Raw genomic sequence first — 19,805 nt, forward strand, 5'->3', positions numbered from 1 at the left:
ACGGGGGGAGGATGGCCTGAGACCCTTCTGTCTTGAGTCAAAGACCTGCTGAACTGTGGTGGCCATGGGGGAGTGTATACACCCAAGATCTGTCCTGACTTCCTGGGCTGGTAGATCCATCTCAAGCGGGGCAAAGCTGCTTGATAGCTGGATCAGATCTTCTCGGATAGATGAAGGGTGGCCAGACTGCCTCCCCCATCTCCTACGCCTTGCGAGTGTCCAGTCTCCCATGGGGCCGCAGAGTTGAGCTGAACATCTGTCCGTTGGATTGGGACAGATCAACGCCACCCGACTCATCGACAGCTTTGCTATAGGAGGCATTTAAAACTGTGATTTGGTTTGCCTGGGTTACAGTAAGGTCGGTGTACTTAGAAAGCATGTTATCCTTTTCTCTCAACCGAGCTAATAGCCGGAGGATCTCTTCCCTAAGCTGCTTGATGGTGGTGCATTTAGGGCAGACAAATCCCTTTCCATTTTCTAGTTCCACCTTATCTTCATCTTATGATTGTGTGGAAATTATCTCACACCTGAAGCATTTGTTCCCAGCTGTGGATAAACACACCGGTAGGCTAGCACTGCTAGTGTTAGGCTAGCACTGCTAGTGTTAGCCTGCTCCATTTTCATGATGGCTAGCAGCTAACTGCTACTTAACAGGAATCCTGGAGACAAATTCGCAGTCCCAGCCGTAAAGGCTGACCGCGTTGCGGTATCCATAGCAATACAAACTTTAGCTATGATTTAGAAATGATTTCATAAAAACAACAAACCGAGAGGAGACAGAGTGTAGACAGTACACTGTTCTGTTGCGCGCTCTGATGACCTGTCTGGCAGAAACATGATCTATTCAATTCCTATCTCCTGTGTTCATTTCATCATACGCATTTGTCAAGACTGTCCTGTGAGGATCAGCTTAAAAATGGCTTATTTCAACCAGACCCTCTCTCACCCACAGAGGGGGAGGAGGGAGCTGCTGGGGTGGGGGGTTGACACCTCACGCCCTGTTGTAAAATATATATTTTTAACATTTATTTCACTTGGCAAGTCAATTAAGAACAAGTTCTTATTTTCAATGATGACCTAGGAACAGTGAGTTAACTGCCTTGTTCAGGAGCAGAATGACAGATTTTTTACCTTGTCAGCTCGGGGATTCGATCTTGCAACATTTGGTTACTAGTCCAACACTCTAACCACTAGGCTACCTGCCGCCCTAATTAAATGAGATCCAGAGAACATCCCTCTCCAAATGAACACAGGAGGTTCCTTTGTCTCCAGAGACTTTTCCCGCCGAAATTCTAACACGTTCCAAAGCGAATACTGTAAAATATTCCTAACAGAGAACGTGGGGAATGGTCAGAGGCGAGCTAAAGAATAATAATGTCATATGGGTTGTTATTTTGTGATGTCATAAACATTTTTATAAAGGAAATACTGTAACTTAAAGTATATATACTACATGTATGAAGTCTCCATCCTTCCTGTTGTGTATGCAATATAAAAAATGATGAAAGTATTTAGGTTAAGATAGGAATGTGATTTTAGGAACCATAAGAGATCATTTGTGTCCTATAAACTTTGCACAGTAAGGAGTCACGCCCTGAGTGAGGTCAGAGAGCGAATCAGCCTCACGGAACCGTCCCGGATTAACATTTAGATCAGAGAGGCATGTAGCTGCAGCTCATGTACAAAGTAGTTTGAATTCTCAACACGAGGTAGAGAAGATAACGTCACCTCCCGGACAATCACTGGTATGGCTGATTAGCTGTCAGCCGTACCATTGATTGTCCGGGAGGTGATGTTATCGTATCGTAAAGTATCTACAAAAGCGAATTTAAGTGGGACCACTCTACTACTTCTCAAATCACCATAGTACGCTACTCTCATCACCCAATGGGAACCATTGACATGGCTGGCTAGACTATCTTTTAAAGGAGCATCGTCCAGAGTGAAGAGACGGGTCCGGACCCCTTTTGGACAATCAGAGCCTTACAAGCATGCAGCAGAAAGGTCCAACCCAGTTGTGTACCGGGACCTCCCACTCCTCTTTCTATTCTGGTTAGAGCCAGTTTGCGCTGTTTTGTGAAGGGTGTAGTACACAGTGTTGTACGAGATCTTCAGTTTCTTGTCAATTTCTCGCATGGAATAGCCTTAGGGATCCGATCCAGTTAGCGGTATCAAAATCGACAACATCCGGTGAAGTTGGAGCGCGCCAAATTCAAATGACAAATTAGTAAAATTGAACATTCTTGAACATACAAGTGTCCTACATAATTTAAAAACGTAACTTCTTGTTAATCCAACCGCTTTGTCAGATTTCAAAAAGGCTTTACGGCGAAAGCATACCATGTGATTATCTGAGGACAGCACCCCACATCAAAATACTTTTTCAAACCAGCACAGGCGTCACAAAAATCACAAATAGCGATTAAATAAATCACTTACCTTTGACGATCTTCCTCTGTTTGCAATCCCAAGGGTCCCAGCTACACGATGAATGGTCATCTTGTTTGATAAAGTCCTTCTTTTATCCAAAAAAGTCTGTTTAGTTGGCGCCAATGATTTCAGCAATCCACTTGTTCAGCATGCATACAAACAAATCCCAAAAGTTCCTGGTAAAGTTCGTCCAAACAAGTCAAAAGATGTTTCTAATTAATCCTCAGGTTCTCTAATATCTAAATAAATTATAACATTTAAGACGGAGAATAGTATGTTCAATTGGGAAGATAAATAACGAAAAGCGCGCACCTCATTCACGCACAACAAGACTACTTTTCTAATGAGGGACACCTTGGAAAAACTACAACTAATTGTTCATTTTTCAAGAAACAAGCCTGAAACCCTTTCTAAAGACTGTTGGCATCTAGTGGAAGCCATAGGAACTGCAATCGGGGTCCTATTTATTTGTATATCCCATAGGCTAGCATTGAAATGGCCTGTGACCTAAAAAAGAAAAAGTTCAGGGTGGATTTTCCTCTGGTTTTCGCCTGCCATATCAGTTCTGTTATACTCACAGACATTATTTTAACAGTTTTATAAACTTCAGAGTGTTTTCTATCCAATGCTAGATTATGCTCCAATTATATGCATACCCTAGCTTCTGGGCCTGAGTAACAGGCAGTTTACTTTGGGCACATCAGTCATCCGAACTTCCGAATACTGCCCCCTAGCCCAAAGAGGTTAATTTCTCAGAACAAGAATAGACTGACGAGTTTCAGAAGAAAGGTAGGAGATGGATTTTGAGCCTGTTATCGAACCCATAAATGCTGATGCTCCAGATACTCAACTTGTCTAAAGAAGGCCAGTTTTATTGCTTCTTTAATCAGGACAACAGTTTTCAGCTGTGCTAACATAATTGCAAAAGGGTTTTCTAATGATCAATTAGCCTTTTAAAATTATAAACTTGGATTAGCTAACACAATGTGCCATTGGAACCCAGGAGTGATGGTTGCTGATAATGGGCCTCTGTACGCCTATGTAGATATTCATTAAAATCGTTTCCAACTGCAATGGTCATTTACAACACTAACAATGTCTACACTGTGTTTCTGATCAATTTGATGTTATTTTAATGGACAAAAAAATGTGCCTTTCTTTAAAAAACAAGGACGTTTCTAAGTGACCCCGACGTTTTGAACGGTAGTGTAGATGATGAGAGGGTAGAGTTGGTTGGAACACATCATATGGAATTATTCTTCTCTCCCGAAGAGAGAGCATGGGAGCACTGATTGAAAAGTGTGGATATCCACCAAGCCACTGATGAGATCCCTGTAATGTAACATACGTCAGGAAAATAAAAGGAGATTGGAGAGTCTTTTCAGGGTCAGAGTCTGTTTCAGGGTCAGAGTCTGTTTCAGGGTCAGAGTCTGTTTCAGGGTCAGAGTCTGTTTCAGGGTCAGAGTCTGTTTCAGGGTCAGAGTCTGTTTCAGGGTCAGAGTCTGTTTCAGGGTCAGAGTCTGTTTCAGGGTCAGAGTCTGTTTCAGGGTCAGAGTCTGTTTCAGGGTCAGAGTCTGTTTCAGGGTCAGAGTCTGTTTCAGGGTCAGAGTCTGTTTCAGGGTCAGAGTCTGTTTCAGGGTGAAACTGACTGACTGTGTTTCAGAATAACCTCGTCCTGTTTTCAACAAGAACATGACCTTTGGAAATCACTATAATGGTGTATGATGGTTGCGTATATGACAACACACGTCATTCAGCCCCCATTAATGTAGCAGGATGACATCATCAGGAACAACAAAACAACCTCCCACATACAGACATCAAAAATAACCCACACAACCCTTATTTTGTTTTTACTCATTTTGTGCCTTCCCTTGTAGCAAGCCCACATTGGGAAGAGCCAATAATGTCAGGCTTGATTGATTGATTGATTGATTGATTGATACCCTACCCGTTGTTCCTGACAGGATACGAAGGTCTGGAAGCCCGGGGCCACTCCGAAACCCAGCTGGTCAATGAAGGGAGGCTCGTCCTGTGTGTGGATCTGAACCTTGATGCCCGCCTCGAACGACGTCTCATCTGGAGAGAGGAAGGGAAAGATAAGAAACTTGCATTCCAAAAACAGATGTCAGAAACAGCATGGGTCAGTGTATTAATCAGTATGATTTCATTCAACTGGACAGAGAAAAAAACATGAAATTAATAACCTGAATATGTGATTACAATAAGGAATCAGAAGAACAGATTGATCTCAAAATGATGTATACTCTATTGTTGATGTTCCTCCTGTCTTCTAGCCTGCTCTTATCCCCATCCCTTATCCCATCCATCCCCTAACGTCCCCTATCTATTCCCTACCCATCCCTTATCCCCATCCATCCCCTAACGTCCCCTATCCATCTCCTAGCCTCATCCCTTATCCCCATCCATCCCCTAATGTCCCCTATCTATCCCTTACCTATACCCTATTCATCTCCTAGCCACATCCCTTATCCCCATCACTTACCTATCCCCTATCCATCCCCCTCCCCTACTCATCCTCTATCCATCCCCTACCCATCCCTTATCCCCATCCCCTATCCCCATCACTTACCCATCCCCTATCCATCCCCCGCCCCTACTCATTCCCCTATCCATCCCTTATCCCCAATCATCCCCATCCCGTTATTCCCACATCCCTATCCATCCTCCTGCCCCCATCCCTTAGTCCCCATCCTTACCCCATTCCCCCCTAACCCATCCCCCCATCCATCCCCTTTCCCCATCCCTATCCATCTCCTAGCCCATCCCTTATCCCCATCCTTACCCATCCCCTATCCATCCCCTATCCATCTCATATCCATCCCATTGCCACCCTACCCATCCCCTACCCACCCCCCATCCATCCCCTTTCCCCATCCCCTATCCATCTCCTAGCCCCTTCCCTTATCCCCATCCAATACCCATCCCCTATCCATCTCCATCCATCCCCTATCCATCCCTTATCCATCCCCTATCCCCACCCCTTATTCATCCCCTACCATCCGCAAGCCCCATCCCCTACCCATCCCATATCTCCATCCCCTAGCCCCATCCCCTATCCATCCCCTAGCCTCCACCCCTATCCATCCCCTATTCATCCCCTACCCCATCCCCTATCCATCCCCTAGCCCATCCTCCCCTAGCCCATCCCCTATCCATCCCCTGTCCATCCCCTGTCCATCCACTATCCATCCCCTAGCCCCATCCCCTATCCATCCCCTACCCCCATCCCTTATCCATCCCCTAGCCCCATCCCCTATCCATCCCCTAGCCCCATCCCCTATCCATCCCCTGTCCATCCCTGTCCATCCCTATCCCCATCCCCATCCCCTATCCATTCACTATCCTTCCCCTATCCATTCCTGTCCATCCCCTGTCCATCCACTATCCATCCCCTAGCCCCATCCCCTATCCATCCCCTACCCCCATCCCTTATCCATCCCTATCCATCCCCGATCCATCCCCCATCCATCCCCTAGCCTCCATCCCCTATTCATCCCCATCCCCATCCATCCCCTCCCCACCCCTATCCATCCCCTACCATCCGCAAGCCCCATCCCCTACCCATCCCAATCTCCATTCCCTAGCCCCATCCCCTATCCATCCCCTATCCTAATCCCCTACCCATCCCCTATCCCCTATCCCATCACCTACGCATCCCCTACCCCCATCCCCTATCCATCCCCTATCCCTATCCCCAGCCCCCATCCACTATCCATCCCCAGCCCCATCCCCTATCCATCCCCTACCCGAACCCCTACCCATCCCCTATCCCATCCCTTATCCATCTCATACCAATCCCCTACCATCCCCTAGCCCCATCCCTATCCTCATCCCTATCCCTCCCCAATCCATCCCCTATCTCATCCCTTACCCATCCTTCTATCCCTATCCCCATCCCTATCCTTCCCTTCCCCATGCCCTATCCATCTCCTAGCCCACCCTACCTATCCCTGTCCTGTCCCCTATCCATCCCGTACCCACCCTAGCCCCATCCCTTACCTACCCTTATCCCCATCCCCTATCCATCCCCTACCCATCCCCTATCCCTATCCCCATCACCTAGGCATCCCCTACCCCCTCCCCTATCCATCCCCTGTCCATCCACTATCCATCCCCTACCCCCATCCCTATCCATCCCTGGTCATCCTTATCATCCCCTACCCCCATTCCCTATCCATCCCTACCCCATCCCTTATCCATCCCCTACCCCCATCCCTTATCCATCCCCTAGCCCCCATCCCTTATCCATCCCCTACCCCCATCCCCTATCCATCCCTTGTCCATCCCTTATCCATCCCCTACCCCCATCCCCTATCCATCCCCTACCCACATCCCTATCCATCCCCTAGCCCCACCCCTACCCATGCCCTATCCATCCCCTATCCATCCACTATCCATCCCCTACCACCATCCCCTATCCATCCCCTAGCCCCCATCCCCTATCCATCCCCTTCCATCCCTGTCCATCCACTATCCATCCCCTACCCCCATCCCCTATCCATCCCCTATCCCCAGCCCCCACCCTATCCATCCCCTACCCATGCCCTATCCATCTCTACCCGAACCCCTACCCATCCCCTATCCCATCCCTTATCCATCCCATACCCATCCCTACCATCTCCTAGCCCATTCCTTACCCATCCTTATCTCCAACCCCTATCTATCCCCTAACCATCCCCAATCCATCCCCTATTCCCATCCCCTATCCCCTATCCATCCCCTACCATGCCCTATCCATCTCCTACCCCGAACCCATACCCATCCCCTATCCATCCCTTATCCATCCCATACCATCTCTTAGCCCCATTCTTACCCATCCCTTATCTCCAACCCCTATCCATCCCCTATCCATCCCCAATCATCCCCTATCCCCCCCTATCATCCCTATCCATCCACAATCCTCATCCCCTATCCATCCCCTATCCATCCCCAATCATCCCCTATCCCTCCTATCCATCCACTATCCCCATCCCCTATCCATCCCCTATCCATCCCTTATCCATCCCTTATCCCCACCCTATCCATCCCCTACCCCATCCCCTATCCATCCCCTATCCATCCCTTATCCCATCCCATGCCCCTCCCTATCCATCCCCTATCCATCCCCTATCCATCCCCTATCCCCCTCCCCTTCTATCCCTAGCATCCCCTATCCATCCACTAGCCCCTGCCCTAAAGGGTAAAAGAAGGAGGGCCACCCGGACACTGTCCTCTGGTAGCCTGGTTTCCGTCTGAGCCACCCAGACTGTCCTCTTCTAGCCTGACCTTCCTCTGGCCACCCAGACTGTCCTCTTCTAGCCTGACCTTCCTCTGGCCCACCCAGACTGTCCTCTTTCTAGCCTGACCTTCCCTGCTGGGCCACCCAGACTGTCCTCTTCTAGCCTGACTTCCTCTGGCCACCCAGACTGTCCTCTTCTAGCCTGACTTCCTCTGGCCACCCAGACTGTCCTCTTCTAGCCTGACTTCCTCTGGCCACCCAGACTGTCCTCTTCTAGCGCTGACCTTCCTCTGCCACCCAGACTGTCCTCTTCTAGCCTTGACTTTCCTCTGGCCACCCAGACTGTCCTCTTCTAGCCTGACTTCCTCTGGCCACCCAGACTGTCCTCTTCTAGCCTGACCTTCCTCTGGCCACCAAGACACTGCCCTCTTCTAGCCTGATTTCCTCTGGCCACCCGGACACTGTGCTCTTCTAGCCTGACTTCCTCTGGTCACCCGGACACTGTCCTCTTCTAGCCTGGTTTCCTCTGGCCACCCGGACACTGTCCTCTTCTAGCCTGACCTTCCTCTGGCCACCCGGACACTGTCCTCTTCTAGCCTGACCTTCCTCTGGCCACCCGGACACTGTCCTCTTCTAGCCTGGTTTCCTCTGGCCACCTGGACACTGTCCTCTTCTAGCCTGACCTCCCTCTGGCCGCCCGGACACTGGCCTCTTCTAGCCTGACCTTCCTCTGGCCGCCCGGACACTGGCCTCTTCTAGTCTGACCTTCCTCTGGCCGCCCGGACACTGTCCTCTTCTAGCCTGACCTTCCTCTGGCCGCCCGGACACTGTCCTCTTCTAGCCTGACCTTCCTCTGGCCACCCGGACACTGTCCTCTTCTAGCCTGGTTTCCTCTGGCCACCCGGACACTGTCCTCTTCTAGCCTGGTTTCCTCTGGCCGCTTCTAGCCTGGTTTCCTCTGGCCGCCCGGAAACTGTCCTCTTCTAGCCTGGCTTCCTCTGGCCGCCCGGACACTGTCCTCTTCTAGCCTGGTTTCCTCTGGCCGCCCGGACACTGTCCTCTCCTAGCCTGGTTTCCTCTGGCCGCCCGGACACTGTGCTCTTCTAGCCTGCTTCCCAAATGGCACCCTACTACCGACATAGTGCAGTAGGCCTATTCTTGAACAGAGCCCTAAGTTAGTGCACTATACACTTAGTGGACAAAACATTAGGAACACCTAGTCTCTCCATGACATAGGCTGACCAGGTGAATCCAGGTGAAAGCTATGATCCCTTATTGATGTCACTTGTTAAATCCACTTCAATCGATGTAGATGAAGGGGAGGAGACAGGTTAAAGAAGGATTTTTAAGCCTTGAGACAATTGAGACATGGATTGTGTATGTGTGCCATTCAGAGGGTGATGTGTGTGTGTGTGTGTGGTGTGTGTGTTGTGTGTGGTGTGTTGACCCTGACCCACTTTAACATCTCTCAGAAAAAAAGATGAGAAGACGAGGGGAGGAGACTGGGAGGAGGACGAGAGTGATAAAGCAAGTGTCACACAGCTCCAGTACACATGCTGTGGCCTGTGTGTTTAAGCTCTAATTGACACCTAAAAACAACTGAGCTAGCAGCACCGCTGTGCCCACAGCGACGAGAGAGAGACATAGAGAGAGAGACATATAGAGAGAGAGACATTAGAGAGAGACATTTAGAGGAGAGACATTAGAGAGAGGAGAACGAGAGAGAGAGAGAGACGAAGACGAAGAGAGAGAGAGATGAGAGAGATGGAAGAGGAGAATGCGAGAGAGAGAGAGAGGACACGACAGAGAGAGGTAGGCTGTGGGAGTAGGGGGTAGGGTGCGGGAGGTTAGGGGGGTACGGGGCAGTCATTTCCGACTTAAGATGTTTCACAATTACATGTTTATAGATTATGTGCTGTTAATTGAACATTAATCTGGTGATGAACTCAATATCGTTGCTGTGCATTCATCCACTATAGGTGGTATCTACATATTATCATCGCCATGGTGACACTAATAGCCTTGTGGTCTTAACTGTCTGGCCCATGCTCTAAGGGTTAAAGTGGATACCAATTAAATGGTTTTGTATACATTAATTAAGTCATTTATTCAAGTATATCACACAACAAACATATCTGTACAGGTCAATTGCTTTATTTATCACAGAGATAGAAAATAACATTTAAGCGTTACACGTCTGTATGTCATCTCTATTCAGAGAGAGAATACAGAGATTACTGCCAAGGATGTAGTGGACCGTAACCCCAACTAAACAGGGATCATCTGATAGTGCTGGCATGGATTGGAGTGGACCGTAAAACCCACTAAACAGGGATGTAGTGACCGTAGACCCAACTAAACAGTGGATGTAGTGGGACCGGTAAACCAACTAAACAGGGATGTTAGTTTGGGACCGTTTAAACCCAACTAAACAGGATGTAGCTGGACCGTAAAACCCAACTAAACAGGGATGTAGTGGACCGTTAAACCCCAACTAAACAGGGATGTAGTGGCCCGTAGACCCACTAAACAGGGATGTAGTGGACCCGTAGACCCAACTAAACAGGGATTGTAGTGGACCGTTAACCAACTAAACAGGGATGTAGTGGACCGTTAACACAAACTAAACATTGGATTTAGTGGACGTGAGGACCCAATAAAACAGGATGTTAGTGGACCGTAACCAACTAAACAGGCGATGGAGTGGACCGTAACCCACACTAAACAGGGATGTAGTGGAACCGTAGACCCAAACTAACATGGATGTAGTGGACCGTAAACCCAACTAAACAGGGATGTAGTGACCGTAGACCCAACTAAACAGGGATGTAGTGGACCGTTAGACCCAACTAAACAGGGATGTAGTTGGACGTAAACCCAACTAAACAGGGATGTAGTGGACCGGTAGACCCAACTAAACCAGGGATGTAGTGGGACGTAGACCCAACTAAACAGGACTTCAGTGGACGTAAACCAACTAAACAGGGATGTAGTGGACCGTAGACCCAAACTAAACAGGGATGTAGTGGACCGGTAAACCCAACTAAACAGGGATGTAGTTGGACCGTAAACCAACTAAATTGAGGGATGTAGTGGACCGTAGACCCAAACTTAAAACAGATGTAGTGCGGACCGTAGACGCCAACTAAACAGCGGATTAGTGGACCGTAACCCAACTAAACAGGATGTTTAGTGGACCGTAGACCCAACTAAACAGGGGATTAGTTGGACCGTAAGGACCCAACGTTAAACAGGGATGTAGATGGACCGTAAACCCAACTAAACTGGGGAATGTAGTGGACCGTAGACCCAACTAACAGGGATGTAGTAGACCGTAGACCCAACTAAACAGGGATGTTAGTGGCGTAGACCCAACTAAACTGGGATGTAGTGGACATAAACCCAACTAAACAGGGATGTAGTGGACCGTAGACCCAACTTACAACAGGGATGTAGTGGACCGTAAACCAACTAAACAGGGATGTAGTGGACCCGTTTTAAGACCCAAACTAAACAGGGATGTAGTGGACCCGTAAAACCCAACTAAAACAGGGATGTAAGTGGACCGTCAAACCCAATACTAACAGGGATGTAGTGGACCGTTAGACCCAACTAAAACAGGATGTAGTGGACCGTAAACCCAACTAAAACAGGGATGTAGTTGGACGTAACCCAACTAAACAGGGTGTTAGTGGACCGTTAGACCCAACTAAACAGGGATGTAGTGGACCGTAAACCCCAACTAAACCAGGATGTATGGGACCGTAAACGCAACGAAACAGGATTGTAGATGGACCGCTTAAACCCAAACTAATAGGGATGTATGGACCGTAGACCCAACTAAACTAGGGATGTAGTGGACCGTAAAACCCAACTAAAAGGGATGTAGTGACCGTAATACCCAACTAAACTGGCGATGTAGTGGACCGTAGACCCAACTAAACAGGGATGTGGTGGACCGTTAGGACCCAACTAAACAGGGATGTAGTGGACCGTTAAACCCAACTAAACTGGGATGTAGTGGACCGGAAACCCAACTTAAACTGGGAGTAGTGGACCGGTAAACCCAACTAAACTGGGATGTTAGTGGACTGTAGACCAACTAACCACTGGTTATGCACTTTTAATTTGCGAATAAAATAGCATTGCTAATATTAGCATTAACGTTTGGTCTCTGAGTCCGTATCTTGAATGCCGTTCAAACCTCCACACTCCTAGTTGATAATAGAGTCTTGTGGTTCGCTAGTGAAACCTGCCATAATTATGGAAATCACACACACTTTCAAATTTCAAACCAGCTTTATTGGCATTGTAAAAAAGCGGGAATAAAAACGTTTTGTGAGTCATGACACAGTAGCCCACAGTAATGACAAATATTAACAGTCAAAGATGCTAACAGGATAACCAGACGACAAAACACACGATTTCTACTGTATAGTCTACTATAGTATCTACTATCTTATCGAATATTATGTACTATAGTATCTACTATTATTATGAACTTACTATCTAGATTATTATGGTACTAACTTCCTACCTAATTATCTACTATATTATGTACTATATTATCTACTTTTATTATGTACTATATTATGTACTATAGTATCTACTATATTATGTACTATATATCTACTAATTTATGTACTATACTATCTACTATATTACCTACTATCTTTATCTACTATAGTATTACTTATTATCTACCATATTATCCCCTTATATTATCTACCATATTATGCCCTATATTATTATTCTACTATATTATGACTTTATTATCTTACTATATTATGTACTATATTTATGTACTTATAGTAGCTTACTATTTATGTACTATACTATTACATATTACCTACTATCTTTATTACTATAGTTTCTTACTATAGTTATTCTTACCACCATATTATCCCTTATATTATCTACTATATTAGCGTACCATATTATCCCTTATATTATCTACTATATTATCTACCATACTTATCTACCATATTATCTACTATATTATTGTACTTTATTATCTACTATATTATGTGTACTATATTATGTACTATAGTAAGCTACTATATTAATGTACTATATTACCTTACTATCTTAATCTACTATAGTATCTACTATATTATCTACCATTATTATCCCTTATATTATCTACATATTATCTACCATATTATCCCTTATATTATCTACCTTATTATCTACTATATTATCTACCATATTACCCTATATATTACTACCATATTATCCCTTATATTATCTACGTATATTATCTACCTTATATCTACATATATTATCTAACTTATTATCTACTATATCAATCTACCTTATTATCACTATATCAATCGTACTATTCTCTACCTTATTATCTACTATATCATCTACCTTATTATCTACTATATTCATCTACCTTATTATCTACATATTATCGAAACTATTATCACTATATCATTCTACCTTTATTATCTACTAATTATGTACTATAGTAGCTACTATAGTATGTACTATACTTACCTACTATCTTATCTACTATAGTATCTACTATATTATTTTCCATATTATGCCCTTATATTATCTATATATTATAATCTACTATTATCTACTTATTATTCTACTATATATTCCATTATATTATCTACCTTATTATCTACTATATTATCTACCATATTATCCCTTATTATATACTATATTATCTACCTTATTAATACTATATTATCTACACTTTAGTATCTACTATATTATCTACTATATTATTTACTATAATTATCGACTATTATTATCTACTCATATTATCTACCTATATCTAACTATATTATCTGCTATAGTATCCCTTTCATATTATCTACTATATTATCTAACTATTATTATCTACCTTATTATCTACTATATTTATCTTACCCATATTATCTACTATATTATTACTATAATTATCGACCAATATTATCTACCATATTACTCTACCATATTTATCCTTATATTATCTACTATATTATTCTACTATTATTATCCCTATATAAATTATCTACTAATTATCTTACCTTTTATCTTACTATATTATCTACCATATTATCCTATATATTATCTACTATTTATCTAACCCTTATTGTCACCTTATATTATCTACTATATGATCCCTTATATTATCTACCCTTATTATTACCATATGTATCCCTTATATTATCTACCTATCTATCTACTATATTATCTACCATATTTATCCCTTATATTATCTACTCATATTAGCTACCTTATTAACCCTTTATATTAGCTCTACCTTATTATCTACCTTATTATCTACTATATTATCTACTTAATTTATCTTCTAATTATCTACCATATTATCTTACTATAGTATCTACTATAGTATCTACTATATTATCTATTTTTATTATCTACTATATTATGCTATTATTATTATCTACTATGGTATCTATTATAGTATCTACTATATTAGCTATTATATTATCTACTTAGTATCTACTATATTATTCTACTTTTATCCCTGATGGGGCATGTCATGTATTCTCTTCCCTATACTGTAACTCAGTTAATAATGCATGGTTTAATTCTGAAGCTGTGAATTCAAATAAGAGGTAGGAGGGAGAAATAAAGAGTGGAGGAAATATATTTTGAAGAGATTGGGGGCGATAGGAACGACGAACATTTCCTGTGTCTCTTCTCTCTATCCATCTCCTAGCCCCTTCCTTATCCCCATCCAATACCCAATCCCCTATCCATCTCCTATCCATCCCCTATCCATCCCTTATCCATCCCCTATCCCCACCCCTTATCCATCCCCTACCCATCCGCAAGCCCCATCCCCTACCCATCCCATATCTCCATCCCCTAGCCCCATCCCCTATCCATCCCCTAGCCTCCATCCCCTATCCATCCCCTTATCCATCCCCTACCCCATCCCCTATCCATCCCTAGCCCAATCCATCCCCCTTAGCCCCAATCCCCATCCATTCCCCTGTCCATCCCCTGTCCATCCACTATCCATCCCCTAGCCCCATCCCTATCCATATGCCCTACCCCCATCCCTTATCCATCCCCTAGCCCCATCCCCTATCCATCCCCTAGCCCCATCCCCTATCCATCCCCTGTCCATCCCTTCCATCCCCTATCCCCATCCCCATCCCCTATCCATTCACTATCCATCCCCTATCCATTCCCGTCCATCCCCTGTCCATCCACTATCCATCCCCTAGCCCCATTCCCCTATCCATCCCCTACCCCCATCCCTTACATCCCTATCCATCCCCGATCCATCCCCTATCCATCCCCTAGCTCCATCCCCTAACCATCCCCCACCCCAATCCATCCCCTCCCCATCCCCTATCCATCCCCTACCCATCCGCAAGCCCCATCCCTACCCATCCCATATCTCCAATCCCTAGCCCCATCCCCTATCCATCCCCTATCCTAATCCCCTACCCATCCCCTATCCCTATCCCATTCACCTACGCATCCCCTACCCCATCCCTATCCCATCCCTATCCCCTATCCCCAGCCCCCATCACTATCCCTCCCCAGCCCCATCCCCTATCCATCCCTACCCCGAAACCCTACTCCATCCCCTATCCCATCCCTTATCCATCTCCATTACCAATCCCCTACATCCCCTAGCCCCATCCCTATCCTCATCCCTATCCCTCCCCAATCCATCCCCTATTCATCCCCTTACCCATCCTCTATCCCTATCCCCATCCCTATCCTTCCCCCTTCCCATGCCTATCCATCTCCTAGCCCCACCCCTACCTATCCCCTTGTCCTGTCCCCTATCCATCCCGTACCCATCCCCTAGCCCATCCCTTACCTATCCTTTCCCATCCCCTACTCCATCCCCTAACCCATCCCCTATCCCTATCCCCATCACCTAGGCATCCCCTACCCCCATCCCCTATCCATCCCCTGTCCATCCACTATCCATCCCCTACCCCCATCCCCTATCCATCCCCTGGTCCTCCCTTATCCATCCCCTACCCCCATTCCCTATCCATCCCCTACCCCCCATCCCTTATCCATCCCTACCCCCATCCCTTATCCATCCCCTAGCCCCCATCCCTTATCCATCCCCTACCCCCATCCCCTATCCATCCCCTTGTCCATCCCTTATCCATCCCCTACCCCCATCCCCTATCCATCCCCTACCCACATCCCCTATCCATCCCCTAGCCCCATCCCCTACCCATGCCCTATCCATCCCCTATCCATCCACTATCCATCCCCTACCACCATCCCCTATCCATCCCCTAGCCCATCCCCTATCCATCCCCTATCCATCCCTGTCCATCCACTATCCATCCCCTACCCCCATCCCCTATCCATCCCCTACCCCAGCCCCCATCCCTATCCATCCCCTCCCATGCCCTATCCATCTCCTACCCGAACCCCTACCCATCCCCTATCCCATCCCTTATCCATCCCATACCCATCCCCTACCATCTCCTAGCCCATTCCTTACCCATCCTTATCTCCAACCCCTATCTATCCCCTAACCATCCCCAATCCATCCCCTATTCCCATCCCCTATCCCCTATCCATCCCCTACCATGCCCTATCCATCTCCTACCCCGAACCCATACCCATCCCCTATCCATCCCTTATCCATCCCATACCATCTCTTAGCCCCATTCCTTACCCATCCCTTATCTCCAACCCCTATCCATCCCCTATCCATCCCCAATCATCCCCTATCCCTCCCTATCCATCCCTATCCATCCACAATCCTCATCCCCTATCCATCCCCTATCCATCCCCAATCATCCCCTATCCCTCCCCTATCCATCCACTATCCCCATCCCCTATCCATCCCCTACCATCCTTATCCATCCCTTATCCCCATCCCCTATCCATCCCCTAACCCCATCCCCTATCCATCCCCTATCCATCCCTTATCCCATCCCCTATGCCCCTCCCTATCCATCCCCTATCATCCCCTATCCATCCCCTATCCCCCTCCCCTATTCTATCCCCTAGCATCCCCTATCCATCCACTAGCCCCCTGCCCTAAAGGTTAAAAGAAGGAGGGCCACCCGGACACTGTCCTCTGGTAGCCTGTTTCTCTGCCACCCAGACTGTCCTCTTCTAGCCTGACTTCCTCTGGCCACCCAGACTGTCCTCTTCTAGCCTGACCTTCCTCTGGCCACCCAGACTGTCCTCTTCTAGCCTGACCTTCCTCTGGCCACCCAGACTGTCCTCTTCTAGCCTGACTTCCTCTGCCACCCAGACTGTCCTCTTCTAGCCTGACTTCCTCTGGCCACCCAGACTGTCCTCTTCTAGCCTGACCTTCCTCTGGCCACCCAGACTGTCCTCTTCTAGCCTGACCTTCCTCTGCCACCCAGACTGTCCTCTTCTAGCCTGACTTCCTCTGCCACCCAGACTGTCCTCTTCTAGCCTGACTTCCTCTGGCCACCCAGACTGTCCTCTTCTAGCCTGACTTCCTCTGGCCACCCAGACTGTCCTCTTCTAGCCTGACCTTCCTCTGGCCACCAAGACAACTGCCCTCTTCTAGCCTGATTTCCTCTGGCCACCGGACACTGTGCTCTTCTAGCCTGACTTCCTCTGGTCACCGGACACTTCCTCTTCTAGCCTGGTTTCCTCTGGCCACCCGGACACTGTCCTCTTCTAGCCTGACCTCCTTCTGGCCACCCGGCACTGTCCTTTCTTCTAGCCTGACCTTCCTCTGGCCACCCGGACACTGTCCTCTTCTAGCCTGGTTTCCTCTGGCCACCTGGACACTGTCCTCTTCTAGCCTGACCTCCCTCTGGCCGCCCGGACACTGGCCTCTTTAGCCTGACCTTCCTCTGGCCGCCCGGACAGTGCCTCTTCTAGTCTGACCTTCCTCTGGCCGCCCGGACACTGTCCTCTTCTAGCCTGACCTTCCTCTGGCCGCCCGGACACTGTCCTCTTCTAGGCCTGACCTTCCTCTGGCCACCCGGACACTGTCCTCTTCTAGCCTGGTTTCCTCTGCCACCCGGACACTGTCCTCTTCTAGCCTGGTTCCTCTGGCCGCTTCTAGCCTGGTTTCCTCTGGCCGCCCGAAACTTCCTCTTCTAGCCTGGCTTCCTCTGGCCGCCCGGACACTGTCCTCTTCTAGCCTGGTCCTCTGGCCGCCCGGACACTGTCCTCTTCCTAGCCTGGTTTCCTCTGGCCGCCGGACACTGTGCTCTTCTAGCCTGCTTCCCAAATGGCACCCTACTACCGACATAGTGCAGTAGGGCCTATTCTTGAACAGAGCCCTAAGTTAGTGCACTATAACACTTAGGGACCAAAACTTAGGAACACCTAGTCTCTCCATGACATAGGCTGACCAGGTGAATCCAGGTGAAAGCTATGATCCCTTATTGATGTCACTTGTTAAATCCACTTCAATCGATGTAGATGAAGGGAGGAGACAGGTTAAAGAAGGATTTTTAAGCCTTGAGGACAATTGAGACATGGATTGTGTATGTGTGCCATTCAGAGGGTGAACGGGGAGAACAAATGCCTTGAACGGGGTGTGGTAGTAGGTGCAGTCAAGAAACTGCAACGTCGCTGGGTATTCACGCTTCATTAAAGTGTCCTGTGTTTCAACCCAAAGGACATCCAGTCAACTTGGCACAACTGTGGAATCATTGGAGTCAACATGGGCCAGCATCCCTGTGGAGCGCTTTTGACATCTTGTAGAGTCTGTTCCCCGACGAGGAAGCCATATATTTATCATGAGCAGATGGGAGGCTGTAATAGTGGCCATGTACCACCGAGACCCATGTACCACCTGGGAAGTGCTTAGCGCACACACACACACACACACACACACACACACACCACACACACACCACACCACACACACACACACACACACACACACCACACAACACACACACAACACCACACACACACACACACCACACACACACACACACACACACTACCGGGCCATTTAGTATGTCAAACAGAATAGAACAATATTTCTAGTATGCGTACGTGTCATGGTGGCTATAAAAATGATGGATGAGTACTGTTTTAGAATGATTGAAACATTTAAAAGACATTCTGGAATAGGGGAATGGAATGAAGAATTCCCTCGTACCTATCTCGTCCTCACTACCAGTCTCTCTCTGTCTCTCTCTCTCTGTCTCTCTCATTACCAGTCTCTCTCTCTCTCATTACCAGTCTCTCTATATATCTCATTACCAGTATCTCTATATCTCTCATTACCAGTATCTCTATATCTCTCATTACAGTATCTCTATATCTCTCATTACCAGTATCTCTATATCTCTCATTACCAGTATCTCTATATCTCTCTCTCTCATTACCAGTATCTCTATATCTCTCATTACCCATATCTCTATATCTCTCTCTCTCATTAAAAGTACCCTCTCTCTCTTTTTCAATTACAGCCTGGGAGCCTGACTGGAATAACATGTGAGCCTGACTGGAATACCATGTGAGCCTGACTGGAATACCATGTGAGCCTGACTGGATACCATGTGAGCCTGACTGGAATACCATGTGAGCCTGACTGGAATACCGTGTGAGCCTGACTGGAATGCCATGTGAGCCTGACGGAATACCATGTGAGCCTGATGGAATACATGGAGCCTGACTGGAATGCCGTGTGAGCCTGACTGGATACCGGTGAGCCTGACTGGAATACCGTCGTGAGCCTGACTGGATACCGTGTGAGCCTGACTGGAATACCGTGTGAGCCTGACTGGAATGCCGTGTGAGCCTGACTGAATACCGGTGAGCCTGACTGGAATGCCATGTTGAGCCTGACTGGAATACCATGTGAGCCTGACTGGAATACCATGTTGAGCCTGACTGGAATACCGTGTGAGCCTGACTGGAAATTGTGAGCCTGACTGGAATACCATGTATCCTGACTGGATGCCTGGTAGCCGACTGGAAATGCCGTGTGAGCCTGACTGGAATACCATGTGAGCCTGACTGGAACTGACCCTGGTGGCCTGACTGGAATGACCGTCGTGAGCCTTGACTGCTGGATGACTACCAGTGTGAGCCTGACTGGAATACCGTGTGAGCCTGACTGGAATGTACCTGTGCTGGAAGCCTGACTGGAATACCGTGGGCCTGACTGGAAATACCGTGTGAGCCTGGACTGGAATCCTGTGAGCCTGACTGGAATGACGTG

At 47.1% G+C, this 19,805-nt stretch overlaps 1 protein-coding gene across 1 annotated transcript in view; it reads right to left on the reverse strand.

Annotated features, from left to right (window-relative positions):
- Positions 1–19,805, reverse strand: part of LOC112074278 (acid-sensing ion channel 1B-like) — an 81,015-nt gene that overhangs the window by 59,009 nt on the left and 2,201 nt on the right. Inside the window, exon 2 of the mRNA XM_070440457.1 lies at positions 4,382–4,509. Within this exon, the coding sequence (XP_070296558.1) occupies positions 4,382–4,509 (128 nt within the window). The remainder of the gene's footprint in view (positions 1–4,381; positions 4,510–19,805) is intronic.

Source organism: Salvelinus sp. IW2-2015, unplaced genomic scaffold (assembly GCF_002910315.2).
Source record: "Salvelinus sp. IW2-2015 unplaced genomic scaffold, ASM291031v2 Un_scaffold2558, whole genome shotgun sequence".
Taxonomy (NCBI): domain Eukaryota; kingdom Metazoa; phylum Chordata; class Actinopteri; order Salmoniformes; family Salmonidae; genus Salvelinus; species Salvelinus sp. IW2-2015.